Here is a 24,304-nt window from a genome sequence, read left to right as displayed (position 1 = left end):
AAGTCTACTTTCGACCGCAATTCTACACAGTAAACACAGCTAAAGCGCCATAACAAACTCAAGAGTTGATACAACCAAAGAAGTTCCAATCTTAACGTGCCTTGAGAACATAATCTGAAGACAGCAAAAAAATAAATGAGCAATACCAAAGATTTGCTCAAATATCATTTGGTTGACTGATTACAAATGATTTGCACAAGACATAAAAAAATCAGACAAAAATCAAAGGCATAAGTCATCTTCAGAACCAATTAACCTGCTATTAAACATCAAAATTCAAAAACCTTATCACCCAAAACTAGATCGTAAGATTATCACCCAAAACTAGAACGTGCTATCGTTTTTATATACAGTACACAAGTCAGAACATGAGCAAAAATCTTCACTAGCCCTATGATGATGGATTTAAAGTGGAGCCTTTCCAATTTGAAAACCTCCAAAGTAAAAATTACAATTTTTCAATCATTGGACCAAAGAATCAAGTTCTAGGCTTCTTTGGCGTGCCATTAGATCCAGGTTCAGCTTTCCGCTTGATTCCCAAAAAGTGCTCTACCTGAAAGACACAATTAAACTTAAAAATTGGCATGTACAAAAGGGAAAAACACAAATACATCAGAGCGCTTTATAAAGTGACCTACAAAGCTCACAAATTCACAATCAATGTTACCTACACAGTTCAATATATTTTAGGCACCTGTGTCGGGTACTACAAATTTATGTACTAAACACTCCTATATGAGTATAAAATATGTGCCTGACAACTTATGCCCCATTTGGAAAGTGGTAATGGTCTAATGGATATGAATTTGCACATAAATCTATATCAGAAACTGAAGTCTGTTTACATGATAAACTAATGATAGTTTACCCTCAAATTACTTTTCTTCACAAATTTTCATGACCATCCATTACCATTAAGTGTCATTGGGTGAAAATGGACTTTTATGAAGGAAAAATAAAAGTTTGGGAACAAGATTGCATTACTATGGATATTAAGATGTGTTATAATGCTTGCCAAATTACATTTACATTCTTCCATTACCACTACCTATAAACTAAAAAATACCGTTAGTTTTTATTACAACGCCGTAATTATCTTAGGCCACTTCAAGAGAAATAAATAAATAACAAAATATTGGGCTATGCTTACAAATGGGCATGAGATGTTAACAGGATCTATAATGTGGATATGGATGCACTTTTTTAAGATGAACAGCAAGTATTATAGTATTGGTCTTTCAAAATAGTATTCTAGTATCGGGAATATGTTTAAAGATTGTCATGTCTGGATTTCCCAACACTTAGGTCGCGACATCCCATAACAAATGGACCCAAACACAAAATCATCTGACTAGAACCTGACCAATGACCCATTTTATAAGTCCAGTCACCACAAGTCTCTTACGAAACACCTCCTTTATGTGAGAAGACTCTCCATGTTACAAATTTTTACTCATATGTTCTAAATTTTACACCAGGTGTTCAAAATTTTTATTTACATGTTCTAAATCTTAGATGGGTTAAATCAAATGTTCAAAATTATTAAACACATATTATAAATCTTAAATAAGTTGTCCGAAATTTTAAATTGTTTATTCTAAGATCTTTAATCATATGTTCTAGATTTTAAATCGTATGTTCTAAATTTTACTCTTATATTCTAAATTTACACATATTTCTAAATTTTAAATTAGGTGTTCTAAATTTTTAATAACATGTTCAATCTTAAATCAGACAAGTTTTCTAAATTTTACTTACATGTTTAGAACTTAAATCAGATGTTCTAAATTACTACTTACGCACATTTTCTTAATTTTACTCATATGTACTAAATTTTGAATCATATGTTCTAAATTTTGAATCATATTTTCTATGTGAAAACACTTTCTTATGTTAGAACACACTCTAAGTTCCAAATTTTTAGTTGTATGTTCTAAATTTTAAATCAGCTTAGATCGTGTGTTCTAAGATTTTTAATCATATTTTCTAGAATTTAAATCAAATATTCTAAAATTTTACTCGAATGTTCTAAGCTTTTACTCAAACATTCTAAATATTATCGTTCTAAATTTTAAATCAGGTATTCTAAATTCTTACTTACATGTTTAAATCTTAAATTAGATATGCCAAAATTTACTCATACTCCCTCCGTTTTTAATTACTTGCTCCACTTTTCATTTTCGGCCGTTTTTAATTACTAGCTCCATTTCCTTATTTGAAAAGCTTTTACAATAGTTAATTCATTTCTCTCAACTAGTGGATCCAACATAAATCATATTTTATTAATTTCATATTCTCTCAACTACTTTTGCTTTTTACAATTTTTTATTCTTCCACCAACCCCACTACCTCCATATTTTCTTACTTCTCCAATTTCTCCTAAAACTCCGCGCATGGAGAAATAAAACAAGTAAAAAACACATATGCTTTACTCCCATGCTCTAATTCTCAAATTAGATGTTTTAAATTATTACTCACACATATGTTCTTAATTTTGCTCATATGTTCTAAAATTTTGAATCATGTATTCTAAATTTTTATCATGTGTATTGTATATATATATAAAGCAATAAGCAAAATGAGAGCTAACCTTTTTATCGCCAAGCATAGGTGTCAAGCTTCCAGGGACATCCTTCTCAACAGTTGCAAAACCACTCCTAGGATCACTAGTTTGCCTGAGTAAAGGTGGCAACAGGACACAGAGTACATCAAAATTTAATTAATATATTTAAAAATATATTCCAGAGACAACAAAGAGGCATCAAACAGATGATAGGTATTAAGCAAAAACTATAACTGCCTAAGATGCGATAACATAGCAAAACAGAAAAAGCAAAGTAGGAATATCTCCTTCACAGTTGTAATTATTGCAAATGTTTCCAAGAAGTGCATCACTTTTCTTTTTTGGTCATTGAGGGTCACTTTCTCAAAGCTAAACTCATGTTGAGAAATACTGATACAAGTAAAAAAGCAAAGTACTAACCCAGGTTTAACATTCCCACTGAGAACAAGATAGGGTGTTTTCAATTGAGCTTGAGCCTCTCTCATTCTATCCACAGACTGTGGAATCACATCTGTGGAAGTCATCTGCTTCTGCTTCAGTTCATCGTGGTACTGTTTCATCCGTTTTTCCTGTTTCATTTTCCCCGGCCCTTTTCCATGAAATTTATGAGAAAGCAAGCGAAAGGCTTGTTTTGGAGTCAGCTGCAAAACAAAATACAAAGGATCTAAGAATGTTTCAAAGCTAACATATTTAAAGCTCAAGTCTGCGCCCTAAAGTAAATTTGATGCAGATACATTAATTAACTAAAATAATTTAAAGACTAATGCACAAATATATCAAGTACACTCCCATGCATATTCATCTTTAATTCACTCGGACAGATAAATAATTGTCTAGAAAATTCCACATATCAATACCATCTAATTTATAATAAATAATATAATTAATTAATTAATTAAAAATTAATTAATTAGTCCAGAAACTAAAAGTGCTTTCTGAAAAAAAAGGCAAATTCACAACTTTTGGATTCAAATCCACCCTAATACCTAATCCTCGTCACAAGTGACATGCAAAAATATTGTTTTCAAAACAAAACTTGAATAAATAAACTGTGGGGCCTTAAATTGCAAGAAACAATAGTACAAAATTACTAAACAAAAGGCAAGAGTACAAGAGAATCAACTTACAACTCTGCCGAATTCATCCAAACGCTCCAGATTTATCTCCTTAGGAACTTCATCAACCAGCTTACCCTTTTTCTTGTCCATACGTATCTGCTTAGGTCCTTCTTCTTCATGGATGCCAACCAACTTACTCTTTTTTTTGTCCATGTTTCTTCCACCCCATTCGATAGTTTCTTTGAGTGTGCCTCGTTCTTTAAGCATCTTAAGCACACCAGACAACCCTTTACCAACAGGAGCTTCATGAAGCGTCTCATCTGGAACTACATCCTCTTCATCTTCACTCTTGAGCTGTTCATCCTTTCCAGAATCCACAACCTCTGACCAACCACTAGTCTCATCTTTTTTCTCCTCAACAGCTTTTGGCACTTCATCTTCCTCCATAAATACATCTTCATCGTATGGCCTTTGAGCCTCTGCATATGCAGATAAGCAAGTTAATATGAGAAATAATTAGCTAAGTCTTGTGTCTTTTTTACCACCTTAACAGTAGTCAACAACTTTCAAATTTAGATCTTAAAACCAAAAATTCTAATAGCTATCAAACAATATAGTTCAAAATATCCTAAACGATATAAATTCACATTTTAGACAAACATGCAAGAAGAATTGTTGGACAGTGACCATAAAAACTAATATTCTTAAAATCATAAAAGTAAACAGGAAATAAGGATAAGCTACGTTACGGTTCAGTTATTAACATAGGATACAAATATAGATCTAGTTGTCATCCTCAATCATTTTATGAAAATTCTGAGTATGTAGTTATAGACTTATTATAGTCCAAGCTGAAGGTTTAATGTCCATACCGCTTTCATTATGTCAAGGATCCAACACAGGCGCTAGGGTTGAAAAAAGTAACATACTAATTGGATTATGAATTTGCATAGTGGCGAAACAATATTAAGTTTCAGTTCATCTAAGGCATACAAATCTAGAGAAAGAGCTAGCAGCCTGGCACATACATATACACTTGATCAGTTGATCTACCATAAGAACATCTATCACGCACATCTAACGAAATAAAAACTAAATCAACAATCTTTTAAGTAGTTTGATTGTTTCTAGGCCAGCAAACTGCAAAAAAATTGATAAGGCATCACACGTTGCATACCACATTACAGGAACTACATCACAGCTATATAATCCACAGAAAAATAGAGTCGTATTTCGGTTTAAGTTATGAATTAAAAGTAGCATATGCTCGATTTATTAATTTCTCTGATTGCCTATTTTTCTTTTCTTTTTTTTTTCCAGATGATTTTCGTAAAAAGGTTGTGTTTACATGGAGATAAAAGAGGTAAAGGAACAAACCTTCATTTAGCTGAAGACCCCAGACAAACTCCTCCATCTCAGTAAAGATAACCTTATTATCTGAACCATCCTCGAGAGCTGAATTTTGGGCATCTGTAGCCTTATTGTTGACAGCTAAAGATGCAAGCCGTGCAACTGCCTCTGGCCCAAAAAGGGTTTTCTCATTTTGTTTTTTTAAAGCTAGTTTTCTAGTTCTTTCCAACGACATCTGCAGATCCTCAGCATCATCTGCAAAAACAAGGGTATCATCTTCCTCCTCAGCAGGAGTAACAACTTGCTCCATGCGGAGAGCCCTAGATGCTTCATCCGCTTTTGAAAATGCAGTTTGGTAAGCACTCTTTCGCCTCTCAGCCTCATTTCTTTCTTCTTCCTCTTTAGCAGCCTGTCTTTTGTTATCACTACGGGAACCAAGATCTGAAGCACCTAAACCAGTAATCCTTGCCTCTGCTTCAAGAGCATCTAAGTCAAGTTTCTCCCTTTTACGCAAAGATTTCTTTTTCTTGGGTTTCTTGAACTTAAGCATTTCCTCAGGGGTAAAGTAATCTGATGATATTTTTACAGATGCATTCAGATCCTCAGCTTGATTGTTTGTAGGACCCTGAAGCCTTCTACGAAGCTGATAAGTGAAGATAAAAGTAAAGTAAATAATATGCACGAGAAAGGTTCAGACTCGGACATGGATATTTTCTCTTAAAGGCATTCAAATTTAGCTAAATATTTGCTCTTACCTCTTCCAACTTCTTTTCTGCTTCACCAGTGAACCGCCCTGCAGCATCTAAAACAACCCCCTGGAAAAAGAACCCAAAAGAAGCAAAGTTAACAAGCAAAAAAAAACTATAACACATTTGACCAAATTGAATACATGGCTTCTTCAATCATTGAAATTACCTCCTCCACAGCTGGATCATCATACTGTGAAAGCATCTTCTTCTCTTCCCCAGGCTCATCATTGAACCTAGACAATCAAATAAAAATAAGTCAGACATCAAACACACACAAAGAAATTATTTCACCAACAAACACTTAAAAAGTTAAAAACATGTCCTATTAATTAAAAAAAAACACTGCACGTGATTTTTTGCTAGAAGCCACCTGACATCTATGATCAACATTTATAGATAGAAGCCATCCCTATCTCTTTATTTTAGACCAAAGTTCTTGTTATTGGGACATTTTTCAGCATTCTGCAAACAAGAAGAAAGTACCTGAAATAATCAAAATCAGAAACTCTCTCTCTCTTGACAACACCACTTTCATAAGCCCCACTCCCACGGATATTCTTCTGGCTCTCATTTCATAAGAATATCGATTGTAAGGTGTGCTTTAACTAGACTTATAATAGCAATAGACCATCATTGTACTAAGTCAACGAAGTCGATGTGTCTTAAGTGACATACTGACATGCCATTTGTGGCTCATATGAATAATAAGCTCTGTAATATGGGGCAATTTATACAAAAATTCTTACATGTATCGAAATCTCAATGTGATTAAGTTGGGAGGGGGGGGGAGGGGGAGGGGATACTCACTTGTCGACATATATGCCGGAAGTCTTCTTTGCTGCTTTGTAAGCTTCAGCCCTCCGCTTCTGCTCACCAATTTCCACATTTTCAAGCATATCAACATCTGGTACCACCAAAGATATTAAATAAAATTCTAATGCCTTGTCACGGTATTGAATTACAGCACACAAAATAACTGTCACTCTGACACTTGTCACAACGAACATACCTTCATTCAAGTCACCATTGGCAAGTATGTCCTGGTCTTTCAGAGTCAAAACAACTGAGCCTCCTTCAAGAACTTTGTCAACCCCATGTAGAACCTTGACTCCTGCCAAAGAATCTGCAGAGGAATGTTCAGAAAACAAAACTAGCATAGACACATAAGCCTTTTTTTTTTTAAGAAAAAAAAAAGTAAATCAACCCATCAGAAGGAAAACATATTCATAGCATCAGAAGTATAACATATTTACAGACCAATAAAAAATTAAAAAAAAAACAAAAAAAAAAACAAAAAAAAAAAAAAAAACAAAAAAAAAAAAGTAAGCCTAATGCATTATAGGTTACATACCTGTAATCTCGGTAGCTTTATTGTCAACTTCATAGTCATCTTCATCCAGATTATCCTGACAGATACAAACAAAAGCATAGAATCATAACTATCAGGACAATCAGACAGTGACAAAGAAAAAAGAGCAAGTAACAAAGCAAGGGCAAAACTCTTAGAAAGGAACCTGCTCCTCAAAAATCTTAGACCTCCGCAAAGCTTTCTCCTTTTCCAAATTACTCTTCTCCTCAAGTTTACGACTTTTATGTACCCATGATAAAATTTCAGAAGTGCCTTCCGATGTCTTTTTCATTCTTTCTTCTTTCATCCTAGTAGATGAATCAAAGTTAATAAAAACAAGGAATCTATGTAACTGAGGTCACCTAATCTTGAAGCCAGATTCTATCTCATTAACTTGTCAAGGTTCAAAAGCTACTGACAGTTCATCGTTTCCTTAAACTGAGCCAATAGAATCACACAAATATAATCATATAAATGCCTACACTAACCTTAAGATGCGCTCTGCAACTTCCATTCGAGACTGACTTGGGTCCACTGATGAATGTGTGACATAATCCCCTTGCTTGATGGGACCTACGCCTTCCTCGTCAGAAGGTGTGGTTTCCAGCTCAATGGACGCCCTCTCCTTGTTGTAATCGCTAGCTTTTTTAGTCTTAGTGTCTCTTCCACCATCCTTACTGTGATCTTGATCCTCTCGTCCTCTTCTGCCACCTTTTTCTTTGTCCCTGGATCGCTCCTTTTCATAATCTATCTCCCTCTCTCTTTCTCTACTAATATCCTTTACTTGCTCCCTTTCTACCATATCTCTACCTTTGTTCTTTTCATGATCTCTTTCTCTCTCTCGGTCTCTAGTCCTCTCTCTCTCCTTATCCCTATCCCTATCTTTTGCTTTCTCCTTATCCTTCTCCTCTTTTTCCTTGCTCTTTTCTTTTCCTCTATCCTTCTCCCGCCCTCTCTCTGGTTCATTATCTCGGTCTCTTTCACGATCTTTTTTTCTCCCTCGATCCTTTTCATCTCTATCTCTATCAAGATCTTTCACTCTATGCTTATCCCTGTCATTATCCTTCTCCCTGCCTTTATCTTTAGTCCTATCCTCTTCCTTCTCTTCTTTCCTCTTTTCCTTGACAGAAATTCTTTCTTTTTCCAAATCCTTTTCAGTTTCTTTTTCTTTCAACTCATCCTTTAGCTTTGAACGATCTCTGTCTTTGCTTCTGTAATCCTTATCCTCTCTCCGGGTTTTCTTCTTATCCTTGCTTCTGTGTTTGGTCGATTCTCTAGATCTATCTTTATCATTTTCTTCTGAATCATCAAAAGTACCTTTAGTAGACTCTCTTACGGGAGAGCCAGCTCGATACCTTTCTTCACTTCTATCATGCCTTGATCCAAATCGGTCAGCATCCATGAAGACAATAATCAAAATATTGAGCTCACGTCACAAAGAAAATTACCAATTTGCAACCTAAATTAAGAAGAAAAAAAGTTTACCATCAGCATAGCTGATTCTAATCAGAGAAAATTTGAGTTTGAATTTTTATATCAATATGTGTAAATTGAATAACTTTTTACACACAATATGAAAAACTATAATCTACATACATTAAAATTTAAAAATCATGAAATACACTTTCAAACAAGATACGTTGCATATGTTTTGATCCAACTTCCATTTTATGCACACATGCTAATAAAAGCTACATTCATTTTAAGTACGTCTAATGAGAGCATAATAAGGAGTGCCAACTGAAATAATTTATTTTAATTTGTGAGCAATAAGTTGTGGTTGAAATAAGCAGTATAAAACATGAAGATTGAACAATTTTCATTTATGATTTATGTTGATTGTTGAATAAAAAAACTTATAAATAAATAATGACTATTGGATAGTGTTATGCAAGGAGAGTTTGGATATCCCTAATGCATAATTATTCTTTCTTACCAGGGCCAAATAAAAAAAAAAGCAAAAATATTTCATGTGAACACAAGCATACCAAATAAGAAAATGGTGCAATTAATATGCAACTTCCCAAAAAAGGAAAATGGTGAAATTACACACACACAAATTACAAACCGTGCATTGCAAACTACAAAGGTAACACATGGGTTCAATAAATATGATGATGTTTTCCATTTCCTCCATTTTTTTTATTTAACATCTCTCTACTCTATTCAAGCATAATAGTCCCCACATTCTCTCACCACAATTGAGAATTTAAAGATCTCAAAATGGAAGAACGAGTTCTTTTGCTGGCCCCTCTCTCTAAAGGGGCGTAAGCACTTTACTCGCATCGCACCATTCCTTTTGTGCTGTAACGCAGTTGATGCGCTCTGCCTCACGGTTTTATGTTCGTCATTCTTTGTCGATTCTTCCCCTCTTATATCAGGATTTATATTCTTTACGGCGTCAACCATAATTTGGTAACATCGCCTTCAGTTCGAGCTGGGTGATGAAAAATTTTATAAACAATAGCACGAACCTAAACAAAAAATACCCACCACCTTACATTTTATTCACTTATATTCGACAAAATAATGCCTTGTAGAAATGAGACGTCATCAGTGGGGAGGAGTAAAGTTTAGCTTAACACTCATACCCTAATTATAACTTTCTTTGTTTTTTTATTATTGCATCATTTGGATTTTTACACTATTCACAAGCTCCACTTTGATCAGCTTTTGTTATCTATACTTAAGGATGATTACGGTCAAGTGGAACCTTGTCAAATCTCTCATTAAATGCTTTAAAATTCACTTTTTATAATATTTAATCAATATAATTAAAGACATTAACAGTATATTTGTGCATTGGTGAATGTGAAACTTATAATGATGCAATTGAATAAGAATGGAGGAAGTACTAATTAAGGTTTAATTTACCAAAGAGCTATCACCATTCGTTCTTATAACCACCACTAATCATAAAACAATTACACAACTAAATTCCAAAAAAAAAATGTTCACCATCACACAAATAGAAGTGTTCTGCATAGGGATGGCAATTCAATCCGAGTTTGATTCAAATCCAACCCGATCCGAAGAAAAAAGTCCAATCCGAATCCGTTTAAAAATAGTCCGAATCCGATAAAATAGATCAGAATCCGAATAGGAGGCGGATAGGACTTGGACCCTGCGCAAAGTCCGACCAAGTCCGACCCGAGACAATATGATATAAGAAATAAAGTACATTAGGAACAATACAAGCAATTATAGGTTCACACATTACAAAAAAAAAAAAAAAAAAAAAAAAAAAAAAAAAAGAGAGAGAGTATTCGGATCATTCGGAAATCCGAATAAACGGGTCGGATTCCGATCCTAAAATTACGAGTCGGACTTTGTGGATACAGATTCGGATTCAAATCTGAGTCCGAAGTCCATTTAGTAAACGGATCGGATTTGGATTTAGCCGCATCCAACCCGAATCCGACCCGTTGCCATTCCTAGTTCTGCGATTAAAAGAAAAAAAAAGTGACCATATAACACAAACAATCAAATAACAAAGAATAACCAAATTTAGGTACAAAAAACATAGATTAGTCTTTGGATTGCCCCTTGTAAAATTGGTCAGCATTATGATAAAGAGCTATAAAAGTATAATATCAAGAACATCTATTTCGTATACTGCATTATTGTCATAACCCAATCATTTTAATTCTAGTTGTGAATACCCACTAAATAAACACAAGCTTCTTCTCAAATGACATAAAGCCCAAATTAGCAAAACATATATAATGAAACATAGGATGAGCATTAAACAATGCAAGTTACTATTCATTTACTAACCTCACAATGCTCATTTCTAGTACATCTGCATCCACGTTTTTCAATCATAAAGTAATATTAAAATATTTGCAATATGTAAGAGGAAAAGGAAGAGAATAGCTGAGCCTAAGAGTAGGAAGAAAATACCAAAGGCTTCTCCTAAATTTCCCTTTCCATTGCCACAGCCCACTCCTCACCACAAGACCAACACCGGCATCTACGCACAGCAGGTCCACAACACCATGTCCGCAAGCAATACCACACTAGAAGAGTCTTGAGAATAAACAGTAGAGAAGGTGAAGTTATTGCTAAGGCCTGAGTGACGTCATCCCCAAATAGCTCCTCTTAGACACCCACCAAAAAAAATCATGAAGAGAAACTACAGGCTGATTGAGAAAATTAAGAGTGAAAGGGATGAGAATGGAGCGTGAGAAGGAAATTGAAAAGGGTATTGCTTTTTTTATATAACAACATTTAAAGGTTTTCTTTTATCTAGGAGTGAGGTAGTGTGTATCACCCATGCTATATCAAATAAAAGGTTTTGCATCCATTAACATCTATATATATATATAGCACTGTGAGTTTGTGAGTATAGCACTACAACCTACATCTAACCCATTAGACTAGAGAGAGGATACTATGAATAATGGATAAATCCATGAACAAGCAGACAGACAAGTCGGAAAATTGAGATACATCTAATCAAATGACTATCAAAAGAACTGCCAAATTGTCCATAAAACAAAATATCAACACAAAACTTTGATACTAAGCTTTGGCTAACCCATAATCTGAATTTTAGTTTCCTTAAGCCAAAATTTGACATTTCCTCATTCTATTTATGACCAAATACCTATAACTGACTCTCTTATAATATTATGTTTTGATTTATCAGAAGAAAGAAGAGGGAGTGCACAGATGTTTTGAGTAATCCTAACTCCTCATAGCATGCAACAAACAGGCCCGTCCCTGAGGCAGGGCAGGAGGGGCGGTCGCCCTAGGCCCAGGGAAAAGAGATTTGATTTCATATTGAATTATCTCGAAAAATACATAATTTTAGGGATATTTGATTCAATAATCAAATTACGCTCATAATTTTCTTTTCTTTCGGATATGATGTTCATAATCTAAGAATTTACGAACCCTAAACTTAAAGCACTGATAATTAAATTAGATTAGATCAAATATAAACCCTAGATGGTGAAATTGATATGATGATAACAACAACAAACAACTTACCTTAGAAGCTGCTTCAATGGGGGATACAAGAATTAGATTCAACGGAGAACGCTTCAATGGAGAACGTTGAGTGCACTTCAATGTAATAACTCACAGAGGTAGGAAATAGGAATGGAGGCCTTTAAAAGCCATGACCCGCCATAGTTATAATATGGGTTAGATCCGTTTGATAAATAAATGAGACGGGTCTTTATATGATCGTCTAATTATGAGACAGGTGGGTTTTATAAAGGTTTTATGTAAACATGTTTTAAATATTTCCATACACCAAAGCTTCTATCAATTCTTTGTAAGTTTTTAAGATTTTTTTTTTAAAAAACAGCTAAAATTACATTAATTAAATTGGCTTACCACAAACAAAAGGACAATAAGTAACATAAGTTACTATTGGCATAAGAAGCCCTTACACAATATCAATTAAGGTCATTAACGATATTTACCTTTTAGCTATTACAACGAGTGAGGACAACGCATATAAGGCTTACCAATATACATTTAAACATGCGATGGGACTATTGATAGAACGAGTGAAATTGGTGATGATGTTTCGTGTTGTGCAAGGTATTTTCTAACATACAATTAAAAGTCTATGAATGTTACTGAAATGACGGAGACAACCCAAAATCAGTATGTCTTACCCTAAGGGACCCCAATAATTCAAATGGATAACATCCTTTTGAGATCTATGCTTCATACATGTCAATCACATTTCTTTGTGATCTGACAAAACATATCTTATACTCCCTCCATCCCATAATATAGTTCCTATTGTTTTTTTTTTTCACGGTATTTAAGAAATGGGAGGAGAAGTGGGAAAAATCTAGACAAAAGTTAGACAAAAGTATAAGGTAGGTGGATAATTTAAGGGGAAAAAGTGAAAAGTACAATTATAAATAAAAGTTAGAGAGAGAAAGTGAAAAAAGTACAATGTAAGTGGATAAGTTAAGAGTAAATTAGGAAGTTCAATGAATAAAGTAAAAAATAAGGGTATAATGGTCTTTACATACTATTCAAAAATAGAAACGGAAACAACATTTTGGGTCTCTAAAATAGGAAAACAGAAACTATATTGTGGGACAGAGGGAGTATATATTTTCATACAAGGTCATGATGTTTTAATGACTTTTACCGATATCACATACAAATGGGTTTAACAATACCTACTACGGGTTTATGTAAATCTGAAATTGAAATTTTGCTACATCTCCCAACAAACATAAGTAACACCACTTCCATTAAAAGAACACATTTTTATTAAAACTAAAGAGATTAAAAAGAGCAATTCCAAGAGTCAAACGACTCCATTTCATCCTCCAATTAACCCTGAATTCGACTTGTCTTTGCTTTTCGATCTATTATATTGGGTGCTTCCAAAATCTAAGTTTTATTTTTTAGAAAAATTCACTTTAATTTATTAATCCGAACTTTCAGCGATTTACTCTAAATAATCCCAACTTACACTTATTAGGGAGTATTATGAACTTTTGGGTTGATTTTCTTCCACTAGGTCGATGTACCAGTGACTTAAAGAAAAGGTGATTTTTATTTTGTAAAAGTCATGTGTGATGTGTCGCAACATAATTGGTCCAAATTCTTTTTTGTAAAAAAAGAAAAAAAAATTAAAAACCCTTCCCAGCCAGCCACCATCCTTCCTCCCCTTAGCCCCAACCCCCAACCCGACCGAAATTCGACCGCCCGCCTCCCTTAGCAACCGATAACAGCCGCTCGGCCCTTCCCTACCCCTAAAAACACTCGGGCGATCCACCTACACTATCGAAACCACCCCCCTTCCCCTATCCCTAAAATAGCCCCTCCCTTCTCAGGTCGATGAAACTACCCCTCATCCCTTCCCTTGTCGTTGAAACAACCGATTTTTTAGCACCCTCAATTGGAGATTATTGCCAAGAAATTAAATGTAGTTATGTTACTCAAGGTTTTTGTGGTAGATTTTTTTAGATTTTTTTTTTTACAAAAAAAATAAATAAATAAGTGGTAGTTAGATGTTCTCAACGTAGTCATTATAATGGTAGTTGTTGGTAAAAAAAAATTTAAATTTTCACAAAATTACCCTATATCTAAAGTATAATACTCCCTTCTTCACTTTTTATTGGATACGTTTTGACTTTACACGTTTGTCAATACACCTATTTGATTATTATTCATTACATACTTTTTAAAATTATAACGATTGAATATTAATAGAGCATTCATTGAGACGAATCAAATATGATATCACATGACTCTTTTAATTTTGTGAGTAAATTTGAAGATTATCTAATACTACCTCTATCCCAGAATACATGACACAGTCAACATTGCATACATGTCAATGTACTACTTTAAATTTATTTGTATATAATTAAATATTATGAAAATTATTTTTAAAATTATATTTTGAAACTTTATATATATACCTATTTAACAATATTTTATGATAAAATATATTTTTACTATGTTAGTAAAAAATTATGATCAAAACTAATACATGAATAGTGAAAAAAGTCCAACGTCTCATATATTTTGGGACGGAGGGAGTATTATGAATAATGATTAAAATCTAAACATAACCAATAAAAATAAACGGAGGAAGTATTATGAATAATATTTAAAATCTGATAGTTACCAATAAAAAGAAACGGAGGGGTACCCTACAAAATTAATCAACCTAAAGTTTTTGTAAAAAAAAAAAGGGAAATTCTATATGGTGGCCTCATGGTTTTAAGTTTTCTACATCGAAGACGAAGTTTTTTTCAGCTCTCTTTAGTGGCACCAAGGTTTAGAAAAATTGACCATAGTGACCTTTTTTAGGTTTATTATCCAACACCATTGATTGCGGCACACCAAAGCGCGTGATTATGTTCTTCCAAATGAAGGCAAATACATCTCTCCATTTAATTCCACGGACGGCCTCAGCTTCTACCCACTTCGTAAAGTAGTCAACTGCTGCTAACACGTACCGCCTCTGCCCGGATGCAGGAGTATACGGCCCCATGATGTCCATGCCTCATTTTACAAAGGGAAGTGGACTACTTATGGCCGACAAGCTGTTTGCCGGGCGGTGAATAAGGGTTGCAAATCTCTGGCACTTGTCACATTTTTTCACCATTCCCATGGCATCTGAATTCATGCTCGGCCAGTAGTACCCCAGGTGGGTAACTTTCTTAGCTAAGGCCCGTCCACCTATGTGTGATCCGCAATGCCCCTGGTGGAGGTAGTTTAACACCTCATGCCCCCTCTTGGGCATAACACACATTAAGTAGGGCTTTACAAATGATCTTTTGAACATGTCCTCTCCCTTCGTCTCAAACCATGGCGCCTTTTTCTTTATCAGCCAACTCTCCTTTGTGTCGTCCGTAAGAACTCCATCTTTGAGATAGGAGACTATTCCGTCCATTCATGTGGAGCTTCTGTCAATTATTTGTACAGGCTCAACATCGATACTCCTCTATTCCTTGACCTCCCAGAATACAAATCTCGAAGTATTACATGATGTCGAGGAGGCTAGCTTAGATAGGGAGTCCGTTTGATGATTCTCGGACCGAGACACTTGTTGCAGCGTGAAATGTTCTAGGCTCTCGGCCTCATCTTTCACCATTTGTAAATACTTCATCATTGTTGGTATCCTAGCCTCGTAGTCACCATTCACTTAGCTGACTATCAGTTGAGAGTCCGCACAGGCATCAATCTTTGTTGAACCGGCCACCTTACACATTCTAAGGCCGACCAGAAGGGCTTCATACTCAGCCTCGTTGTTAGAGGCTTAAAACTGAAATTTCAAAGCAGATTCAAACTTATCTCCTTCGGGAGATAAATATATTATACCAGCGCCACACGTGGTCGATGTTGCATTTCCATCTACAAAAACCTTCCAAATTTGAACCGTTGCCGACTGTAAATCTGCCCGTGTCATTTCAGCCAAGAAATATGCAAAGGCTTGGCCCTTGATTGCTTTTCGGGGTTCGAATGTGATATCAAATCCTCCCAATTCTAAGGCCTATTTGAGCATTCAGCTGCTGGGCTCCAATGTCATGAACGACTTCTTCAATTTTAATTTGGTCCGTGTAGACCACAATTGAATGAGCAAGAAAGTGTGGCCTTAGCTTTTTTGATTCCATGAACACTGCCAGGCCGAACTTTTCCATGGGTGGATACCTAAGCTTGGCATTTGATGAGAGTGGATTAGGTTAGGTCGTTGGACTAACTATCCCTCTACCAAACAATATTTATATACCTAAACCTACACTAGACAAGTCTAATGGTAAGTAAAGGGTCGATCCGCAGAGACGACTAAGCTATCATCACACTACCACGCATCAACTAAGCTAGGTCAAAGAGATATGAGGAGAGAGAACTAAGAGTAAAAGGGAAGACTAACAATTAAGGAAAACTAAGAGTAAAAGGGAAGACTAACAACTAAGGAATTAGAAACTAAGAGATAAAGTCACTAGGGAAGGGGAATCAAGCATAATTAATGTGACGAGCACAAGCATAGCAATTAGCATGGACATTCTCAATAAAATGCAAGGGGCAAATCTTAATCATCTAGGTCTCTCCCGAGCACGCTACACAATCAAGCACCCAATCCCGGCTGAGGCTCGTGATCAACTCAAGGGGTTCACTTCTACCTAAATATCTCTTTTCCAAGCAACTAAATAGGGTAGCAATTAGATCATGCATTCAATTAGCCAAAGTGAAAGCAAGCATTAAACACACCTCAATGAGCACATCCAAATCACCAAGAAATAACCATACACATCACTATACTAGCATAAATCAAACGCAAACAAACACTATCGATTATCTAATCGGTCAAGTAGATGAAATTGGAGAATTGCCTAACAACCTGGGTCACTCCCGCACACACTAGGCCATTAAAGTCTCAACCCCGCCTATGAGGTCGTGGTCAACTAAGAGACAAAATTCTTCTATTAAACTAGCTCACTCCCGCACAACTAGCATAATAGCGATTAAATCATGATATCGATTGGCTAAAAAGACACCAAGCATTAAGTACTTCATTCTTAGTTCAATACACCAACAATCCCAATCAAAACATCAATAAAGTGTTCATTTTGCACATTAATAAACAATCATCCCTAAACCTAGCTAGGAAACTAATATAAACTAACATGACTAAATAAACAAGACAATGAAACTAACACAAACTAAACTAACATGAACAACTAACATTAACCAATAAAGAAAAACAATGAAGAAACTAAGAACAAGAACAATGAAGAATAAGGGAAAAGAAACAAAGAGGAACTATTGAAATAATCAACTACTCTAAACATTCAATAAACCGAACAAAGCAATAAGCAAAGAAAGCAATAAAATTGAGATAGAGTTTAGAATGCTCATTGAATTGTTGAGGAGAAATTAAACACAATGTCACATTTGCATCTTCATCTCTTCAAAAACCCATTGAAGTTCTTCACTTTCTCTCTCTAAACTACTCTAATCTACATTAAAAACCACAAACAAAGATTAAAACTAGATCTAAGCCCTAATTTAATTGATGAAAATGATAGAGGAAGCAAAGGGTTTCATCCACTCCAAGAGTAGAGAGAGAGCACGCCCCAAGCTGCTACCCTCTGTTTTATTTTTTGAGCTCCCATGAAAATTCAAGCCAAAGACTATTTATAGTCTCTTGATAAAACAAAGAAACCGGGTGAGGGAGAGGCCTCTCCAGCAAGCTGCCGCGCCCTCTCCGCTTTGGGTACGAAGTTGGGAAAACCGAGCTCGCCGCGCCCGCGGCCATCTGGGTCGTGCCCTCTACAAGCCTTCTCCCAGCCATATCTAGAAACTGGTGTTCAGCTCAGGACCTTCCTTTCCGCGCCCGCAACATTGGAACTCGCGCCCGCGGCTTGTTGTGGCAGCACGCCCTCACCTTTAGGCATCTCCTCTTCTTGGAATAAGCCACCCTAGCAACTTCAGCTCCGTTAAGGAACATAAATTCCACCTACGAGGGCCAGGAGCTATCAAAACAAACAAACAAACAAAAGATAAAAAAAAGCAAAAGAAAAGATAAGAAAAGGAAAAACACGAGAAAGAACAAAAGTAACTAAAACAAAAGTAAAAACGGTAAGAAGAGGTACAAACAAGTGACAAATGAGGGAAATTCATTAGTGAAAAATAGTGAAATAGTGGTGTAAACGCCACTCATCAACATTGTACATAACGTGGCTAATGAAAAATACCGAGATCTGATGGTCGTCCCTTTAGGCAAGCAAGACGACGCTTAAGGAATGATCTGAAATAACAAAATACATGTATAACTTCTCATCTTTGAGGGGACTGATGAGCCGAGGAATGGTATGCAAATGATTCTTTCAACTGTACGAAGGCTTTCTCGGCCTCCTCTGTCCACTCGAACATTGCCTTTTTGTTGATCTTCAAGAAAAAATAGTGGCACCTATCCTCTAATCTTGATAGAAATCGTTCGAGTGAAGCTAAGCAACCGGTCAATCTTTGAACTTCCTCTATGGTTCTGGGCGATTTCATGTCTAAGATTGCTTGGATCTTTTCAGGGTTGTCCTCAATGCCGCGGTGATCATTTAAAAATCTGAGAAATTTGCTAGACTTAACACCAAAGACACACTTCTTTGGATTTAGCATCATATTATGCCGCTTGAGTTCAGTAAACGTTTCTCGAAGGTCACTCAGATGGTCGGCCGACCTCTTTGATTTAACCATCATATCATTAATATAAGCCTCCATGTTCCGACCGATCTGATCTCTGATGATCGTATTCACAAGTCTCTGAAAGGTGGCAGGGGCATTCTTCAGGCCGAACGGCATGACTTTGTTGCATTATAGCCCCTGCTCGGTCACTAATGATGTTTTTACCTTGTCTTCTTCCCACAAAGGGAGATGGAATCCGGAGTATGCGTCCGTAAAGCTCATTAGGACATGCCCGACCGTTGAATTAACCAAGCGGTCAACTTTAGGCAAGGGAAAACTATCCTTAGGGAATACCTTGTTGAGGTCAGTGTAATCCACGCACATCCTCCAAGTTCCATTCGACTTTTTGACAAGAACTACATCGGCCACCCAGTTAGGGTAGTAACATTGTCGAATGAAACTGGCGTCTAGCAGCTTCTTTACTTCGGCTGTGGCTGCCTGATTCCTTTCTTCACCATGGTTCCTCTTTCTGTAACGGATAGGTTTCATAGTAGGATTCACAGCTAGCTTATGACTGCTAAGTCTGAGCTGATACCAGGCATCTCATGAACCTCAAACGCAAACACCTCTCTGAACTCTCTTAATAGTTTCACCAAGTCGTGTCCAAGCAAGCCCATGGCTATAGTGACCAATTTATCCGTCCGAACAGGCTGGTCTACATCAAGCACTATGTCCATATGTTCGTCGTCCGGCTGTGGCCTCAACTCTTCTGGCCGACCCACTGGCAGTAGCTGCTATGCTTGCTCTTTCTTGATCGACTTACGCCTTTTGCCGACCTGGTATGCTTGGAGTGACCCTTCTTTAGAATTTTTCTCAGACGATTTTCCCTGTCCATGCGCAGTTGGTTTTACAACTAAATTACATTCTTTGGCCATCTTTTGATTTCCTTGAATGGAACCTATCTTACCATCCGGCCGCTTAAACTTCATCAGCATCAAATGAGGGACTATTACTGCCTTTTTTATTGTCAATGTTGGGCGGCCGATGATAACATTGTAGCCGGTGAGCTCCTTAACAATTAGGAAGCGGAAGACCATGTCCCTTCCTTCTCCCTTTGCCTAAATCGGACGGGCAAGTTTAAGCGTTCGACATGGTGGATAATGCTCCCACCGAACCCAACCAACGGATAGGAGATATCATTTAGGGCATCCTCTAGAAACTTCAGATTCTTCAAACAAGCTATACTTATTATATCGGACGAGCTACATGTGTCTATTAGCACTCGTCCGACCTTCAAATTGGCGACTTTCAAGATGAACACCATGGGGTCATTATGGGGGGCTTTGATTTTGCCTCGCTTAGCCTCACAGACTGTCACCTCTGGAAAGGGCTCGGCCTTCACCCCTTCGGTGTGCATGACATTCCCCAAGTTCTAAGCATCTTGCCTGATTCCCTTCATGGTTAGACCGCCTGTAGTAAAGCCGCCTGATATGAAGACCACGAACCTTGAGTTTGTGCTATTTCCATTGTCATTATTTTCTTTTTCTTTCTTCTTCTCGGACTTGTTGTCTGTCCGAAAGTAGGTGAACTTGGACTTCAGAACATATGAGTTGAGTATATCCTTCTCGGCCAGCTTATCCAGCAACATCTTTAAATTGTTGCCATCGTTCGTGTCATTCCCCACATCTTTGTGGTAGTGGCAGTACTTGTTCTTGTTTCTGTATTGCTCCGGCCCTCATAAAGGCTGGGGCTTCTCAAACTCGAACTTATTTTTTATTTCCATCAAAATTGAGTAATAATATTTGTTGTACTCGTACTGCGGATCATACGTCTTGGCTTTCTTTGACTTTGTCTGTTGGTAGTCGGCCACCCAGATCTCTTTTCTTTTGTTGTTTCCTTCCTTCTTTTTGTTGGCCGAGTCTTGCTGAGAAGATTGTTTCTTCTCAGCACCTTGGTCGGCTCTTCTGTTTTTGTAAGAGTACATAAATCAGTTGCCTCAATATATGATTTGGCCTCCCACAGAACAACTGCGTATGTGCAAATCTTTTTTTTAATTAGATCAAATTTAAAACCATTGTTCCTTAATCCTCATAGAAACTCCGAGTAGGCCATTTCATCTGGCAGATTCTGAATTTGTGCCTTCTCCATATTGAACCTCTGTACGTACAAACGCAGCCCGTCTTTCTTCCTTTGGACGATGGTTGCCAAGTTAAGACTAGTCTTGCGGGTTGGTATATTGTAGAAGAAGTTTCCAACGAACAATAAGCTGAGATTTGTGAAGAAGTTGATGCGTCCGGCTAGCATACTATTGAACCAGTCTTGAGCCATACCATTAAGGGTGGCTGGGAAGCATTTGCACCAGGTGGTATCATCCACACTTTGCAAGTACATCAAATTTATGTACGAGGAGATGTGTTCTTCTGGGTTGCCCGTACCGTCATAAGCACCCACAAGTACACTCTTCACTTTAGCTAGATGAGGAGAGTTGAGAATTTCTTAAGAAAACGGAGGCGGCTTATCACCATGGTTCAACAAGCGCATTTACCAATCAATAGGCCGAGGTTGTGTGTCCAGTCCGCCTAGGTACGTGGCCTAGTTACACGGCAGGCCGTATTTCCCATACTACTCGTATGCTGGGGTTATAAGCGGCAATACTGCACCATAATCATAGGGCATTTGAAACTGAAGTTGTTGTGTTAAAGGAACTGGAGTTGGAGTACGATGAGGTTGACTTCTACTGGTCGTGGCCGAGTTGGTATGCTTGAAGAGAGTGTGGTTGGGAATTCATCAGGCATGGTAGGAGTGGAGGCAATTTCGAGTAGTGTGCATGCTCCTGCCGCTTGTGCCAAAGATAGCCTCTAGCATCTTTCCAACGCTAGGACGGCTCGAGCAGTCTGCCCCCCAGCCAACTGTGTTTTCTCAAGCAGCCTGGACTAGTTCATCTGGGGCACCCTTGGTGACCTTGCATGTCTCCCGAACGGAGTATTCCCGGCGTCCTCCCTATTGGCCGTCTTGCCCTTGGGTTTCTTTCATACACCCTCTCCTTCTCTTCTGGACGACTGTCTAGAAGAAGAGGAGATCTTACCCTCAAGCTCCTTTTAGAACTTTTCCAAGGCGGCCTTTAAGAAAATAGCCATGACAGGTGGATCATCTGCCTCATGAAATGAAGCGGTCAAAGGATCGCTAGTGTTGATTGTTGCATTAAGATTCTCTCCATGGCCGTCCTGACCGGGACCAAGTGTTTGACCATCTTTATCCATTTTAGACGTGTATCCCCACAGACGGCGCCAGATGTTTCGGGGTTTATTGGAATCCCTCGGGATATAGGTCATGAATATAGCCGGATGGTCTTGGACACCTACAAAACAACGAATATTCCGTTTGACGGAATATTCGCCTTTGACGATTAAGTTAGTGACCGAAAACCAAAGTAATTTAGAGAGAGAAAGTAGAGAGAAGTTAGAGAAATTTATTACTCTAGAATGATATGTCTTAATCCACCCCTCCCATCATAAATGATTGGGGTATTTATAGGGGTGGGAATGTGTGCCACTTTAGGGTTAGTACCCTAAAAAGGCGGGCTCTAATTGGTGGCGCAATCAGGAGAGGACAAATGTCCTTCTAGGGGCGTCGTTTTTGCGGCTTTTCTTGGGAATTGGGCCTCCTGATGTAAGGAGGCCTTTCTCTCATTCAGATGCTCTTAGGGTTGCCACGTGTCATCTTCTTATAAGGACACATGTCGCCCTTTTATTGGGCCACATGTCACTATGGGATTAGACCACGTGTTGGGGTATTTTTTTACCCTGAACAGCAGTGGCAAAGGTGCTACCTATTAAGGAAACATCCTCATCCTCAACTCTAACATCAATATTACACAATTCTAACATAATAGTATTCAATCGATCTAGGTTTCTCTAAGGGATGTACCTGATGAGTGCCATTTATGGCACTCATTTGATGAGTTTTTAGGTTGTTTTAACTTCTTTTTATAGCTTTCTTACTTAATAAATGCTTAGTTTTATCCTTTTCTCTTTAGTTTCCTTATTCTCTCTGATTTTGTGTTTTTGTGGATTTTCTAGTGTTTCTCCTTCTTTTGTTCTCTTTTCGTGGTTGTAGGTATTGTATGAGGTTCGGGTATTGATATTGGTGGCTTACTAAATTGGAAGATGCCTTTGGAGCAAGCTTATAGCATTGGGAAAGCTCAAGAAGTAAGAAAGTGGCATGCTCCAATATCTAGCTCTTGCGTTCTTAAGCTGCGCTCTCATGAGATCATGGTGTTGAACCCACTGTTAAGTCCATTTAAATCTTCCATGCTTAGTGACTATCATGAAGACATTGCGTGCGCACACGAGACACTACTTGCAAGCGCATGAAGCTACGAGTAACTCGAAGAAACCTGGAAGAGCGCAGGCGCGCAGCCCGTGCGCGGGCGCGTCTCCCTAGTTTCTCAATTTTATCGATTTCGATTTCTCGCCTTTTATAAATACCTATTATAACCGATTTTTTAAAGTTTGGGGAAGGACATTATTTTCCTCATAATTTTAGCTTAGGTGAGAGTTTCTTTCTCTAGTTTTAAGTTTAGTTTTAGGATTAGATTTAGAGGGACAAAGTGATAGATTTCAATGGTGATTTGAGAGATTGATGATGCAAGGGTGACAATTGTATTGAAGATCTTCTCAATTATCAATGATCATTTCTAACTCTATCTCATTTTATTACTTTGTTTAATTTCATGTTTGTTTGATATGGTTTTGATGATTGAATCTTGATTAATGTAGTTGTTCTTCATATTTGTTGATTCTTGATTTCATTTACTTGCTTGTTGATTAGATGATGATTCTTGAGTAGTTGTTTTTCTAGGGTTTGGGTGAAACTTGTATGAGTGATTGTTTATGATGGATTTGGAAATTATGTTGATTGATTGTTGAGATTAAAGTGATTAATGTAAGTTTGCATGTGTATATTTTGATTAGGCCTTGAGAACGATGCTAGATTGCATTGTGATTCCTAATGACGTGACCACTTGATTTAGGGATTTACAATTGTTGATTGGTTTGGATTGTGATTCTCCTAGTTTGTTATTCATAGAGGAAACCTAGCTTAACGATTAGGAGATAGCTCTTTGATTCCAATTGATAGCTCTTATCATTAGTCTTCACAAACATTAATTTGCATGACCTTCCCAAGTTATTACAATTGTCATGATTACATGTTAATCCCCATTCCCTAGTGTTTCATTGGTTTGCTTCTTTGTTTTGGTAGTTGAATAGTGTTACCTTATCACCTTTGACTTCGACTTAGCTTAGGCGTTAATTGGAAACACTTGAGCATAATCGTTCCTAGTGGTTCAACCCTTGACTTACCTCTATACTTGTATTTAGGTTTGTTGAGTGATTATAAATTTTCTTTGGCTCTAGGGAGGATTAGTCAACGAACCTAGTTTTCCCTACATCAGTACCTTCATACATTCGCAATCCAAATAGACATTGCTTCAAAAGCAAATTGTTAGGTTAAATACTTCGTCTAGTATAGACTCTCTAGCTTTAACCATATACCCAATGCAGTTTCCTCCGTCGCAACCTCGGTGATAATATCGTGTACCAGATACAACATGATT

The 24,304-nt window shown here is 37.1% G+C and overlaps 1 protein-coding gene across 4 annotated transcripts; it reads right to left on the bottom strand.

The window, feature by feature from the left end:
• Positions 1-211: 211 nt before the first annotated feature.
• Positions 212-12,203, bottom strand: LOC110735168 (SART-1 family protein DOT2-like). 4 transcript variants are annotated; one of them, XM_021915337.1, is made up of 14 exons: positions 12,064-12,182; positions 10,972-11,210; positions 7,557-8,527; positions 7,235-7,376; positions 7,072-7,126; positions 6,730-6,843; positions 6,528-6,624; positions 5,887-5,953; positions 5,727-5,786; positions 4,999-5,614; positions 3,691-4,100; positions 2,984-3,204; positions 2,591-2,675; positions 212-553 (listed from the first exon to the last, which is right to left on the bottom strand). In XM_021915337.1, exons 3-14 carry the CDS (start codon positions 8,468-8,470, stop codon positions 479-481), a joined length of 2,856 nt encoding a protein of 951 aa, XP_021771029.1. In that variant the 5' UTR covers positions 8,471-8,527; positions 10,972-11,210; positions 12,064-12,182; the 3' UTR covers positions 212-478. The 4 variants fall into 4 exon arrangements, with proteins under 4 accessions (XP_021771029.1, XP_021771030.1, XP_021771028.1 ...); XM_021915338.1 differs by having other exon boundaries at positions 10,972-11,097; XM_021915336.1 differs by lacking the exon at positions 10,972-11,210 and having other exon boundaries at positions 12,064-12,203.
• Positions 12,204-24,304: the final 12,101 nt, after the last annotated feature.

Source organism: Chenopodium quinoa, unplaced genomic scaffold, assembly GCF_001683475.1.
Source record: "Chenopodium quinoa cultivar QQ74 unplaced genomic scaffold, ASM168347v1, whole genome shotgun sequence".
Classification (NCBI taxonomy): Eukaryota; Viridiplantae; Streptophyta; class Magnoliopsida; order Caryophyllales; family Amaranthaceae; genus Chenopodium; species Chenopodium quinoa.
The sequence above is the reverse complement of the archived record's forward strand: the minus strand, read 5'-3'. Positions and strand labels throughout refer to the sequence as shown.

What these genes read in the sequence shown, in the direction of transcription:
- LOC110735168 (XM_021915336.1), bottom strand. Translation starts at nt 8,470, where the DNA reads ATGGATGCTGACCGATTTGGATCAAGGCATGATAGAAGTGAAGAAAGG. An exon ending in GTTGCAGAGCGCATCTTAAG is followed by an intron (nt 7,377 to 7,556) that starts GTTAGTGTAGGC and finishes TTCATCTACTAG; the next exon opens with GATGAAAGAAGAAAGAATGA. An exon ending in CTATGCTTGGCGATAAAAAG is followed by an intron (nt 554 to 2,590) that starts GTTAGCTCTCAT and finishes TGTGTCTTTCAG; the next exon opens with GTAGAGCACTTTTTGGGAAT.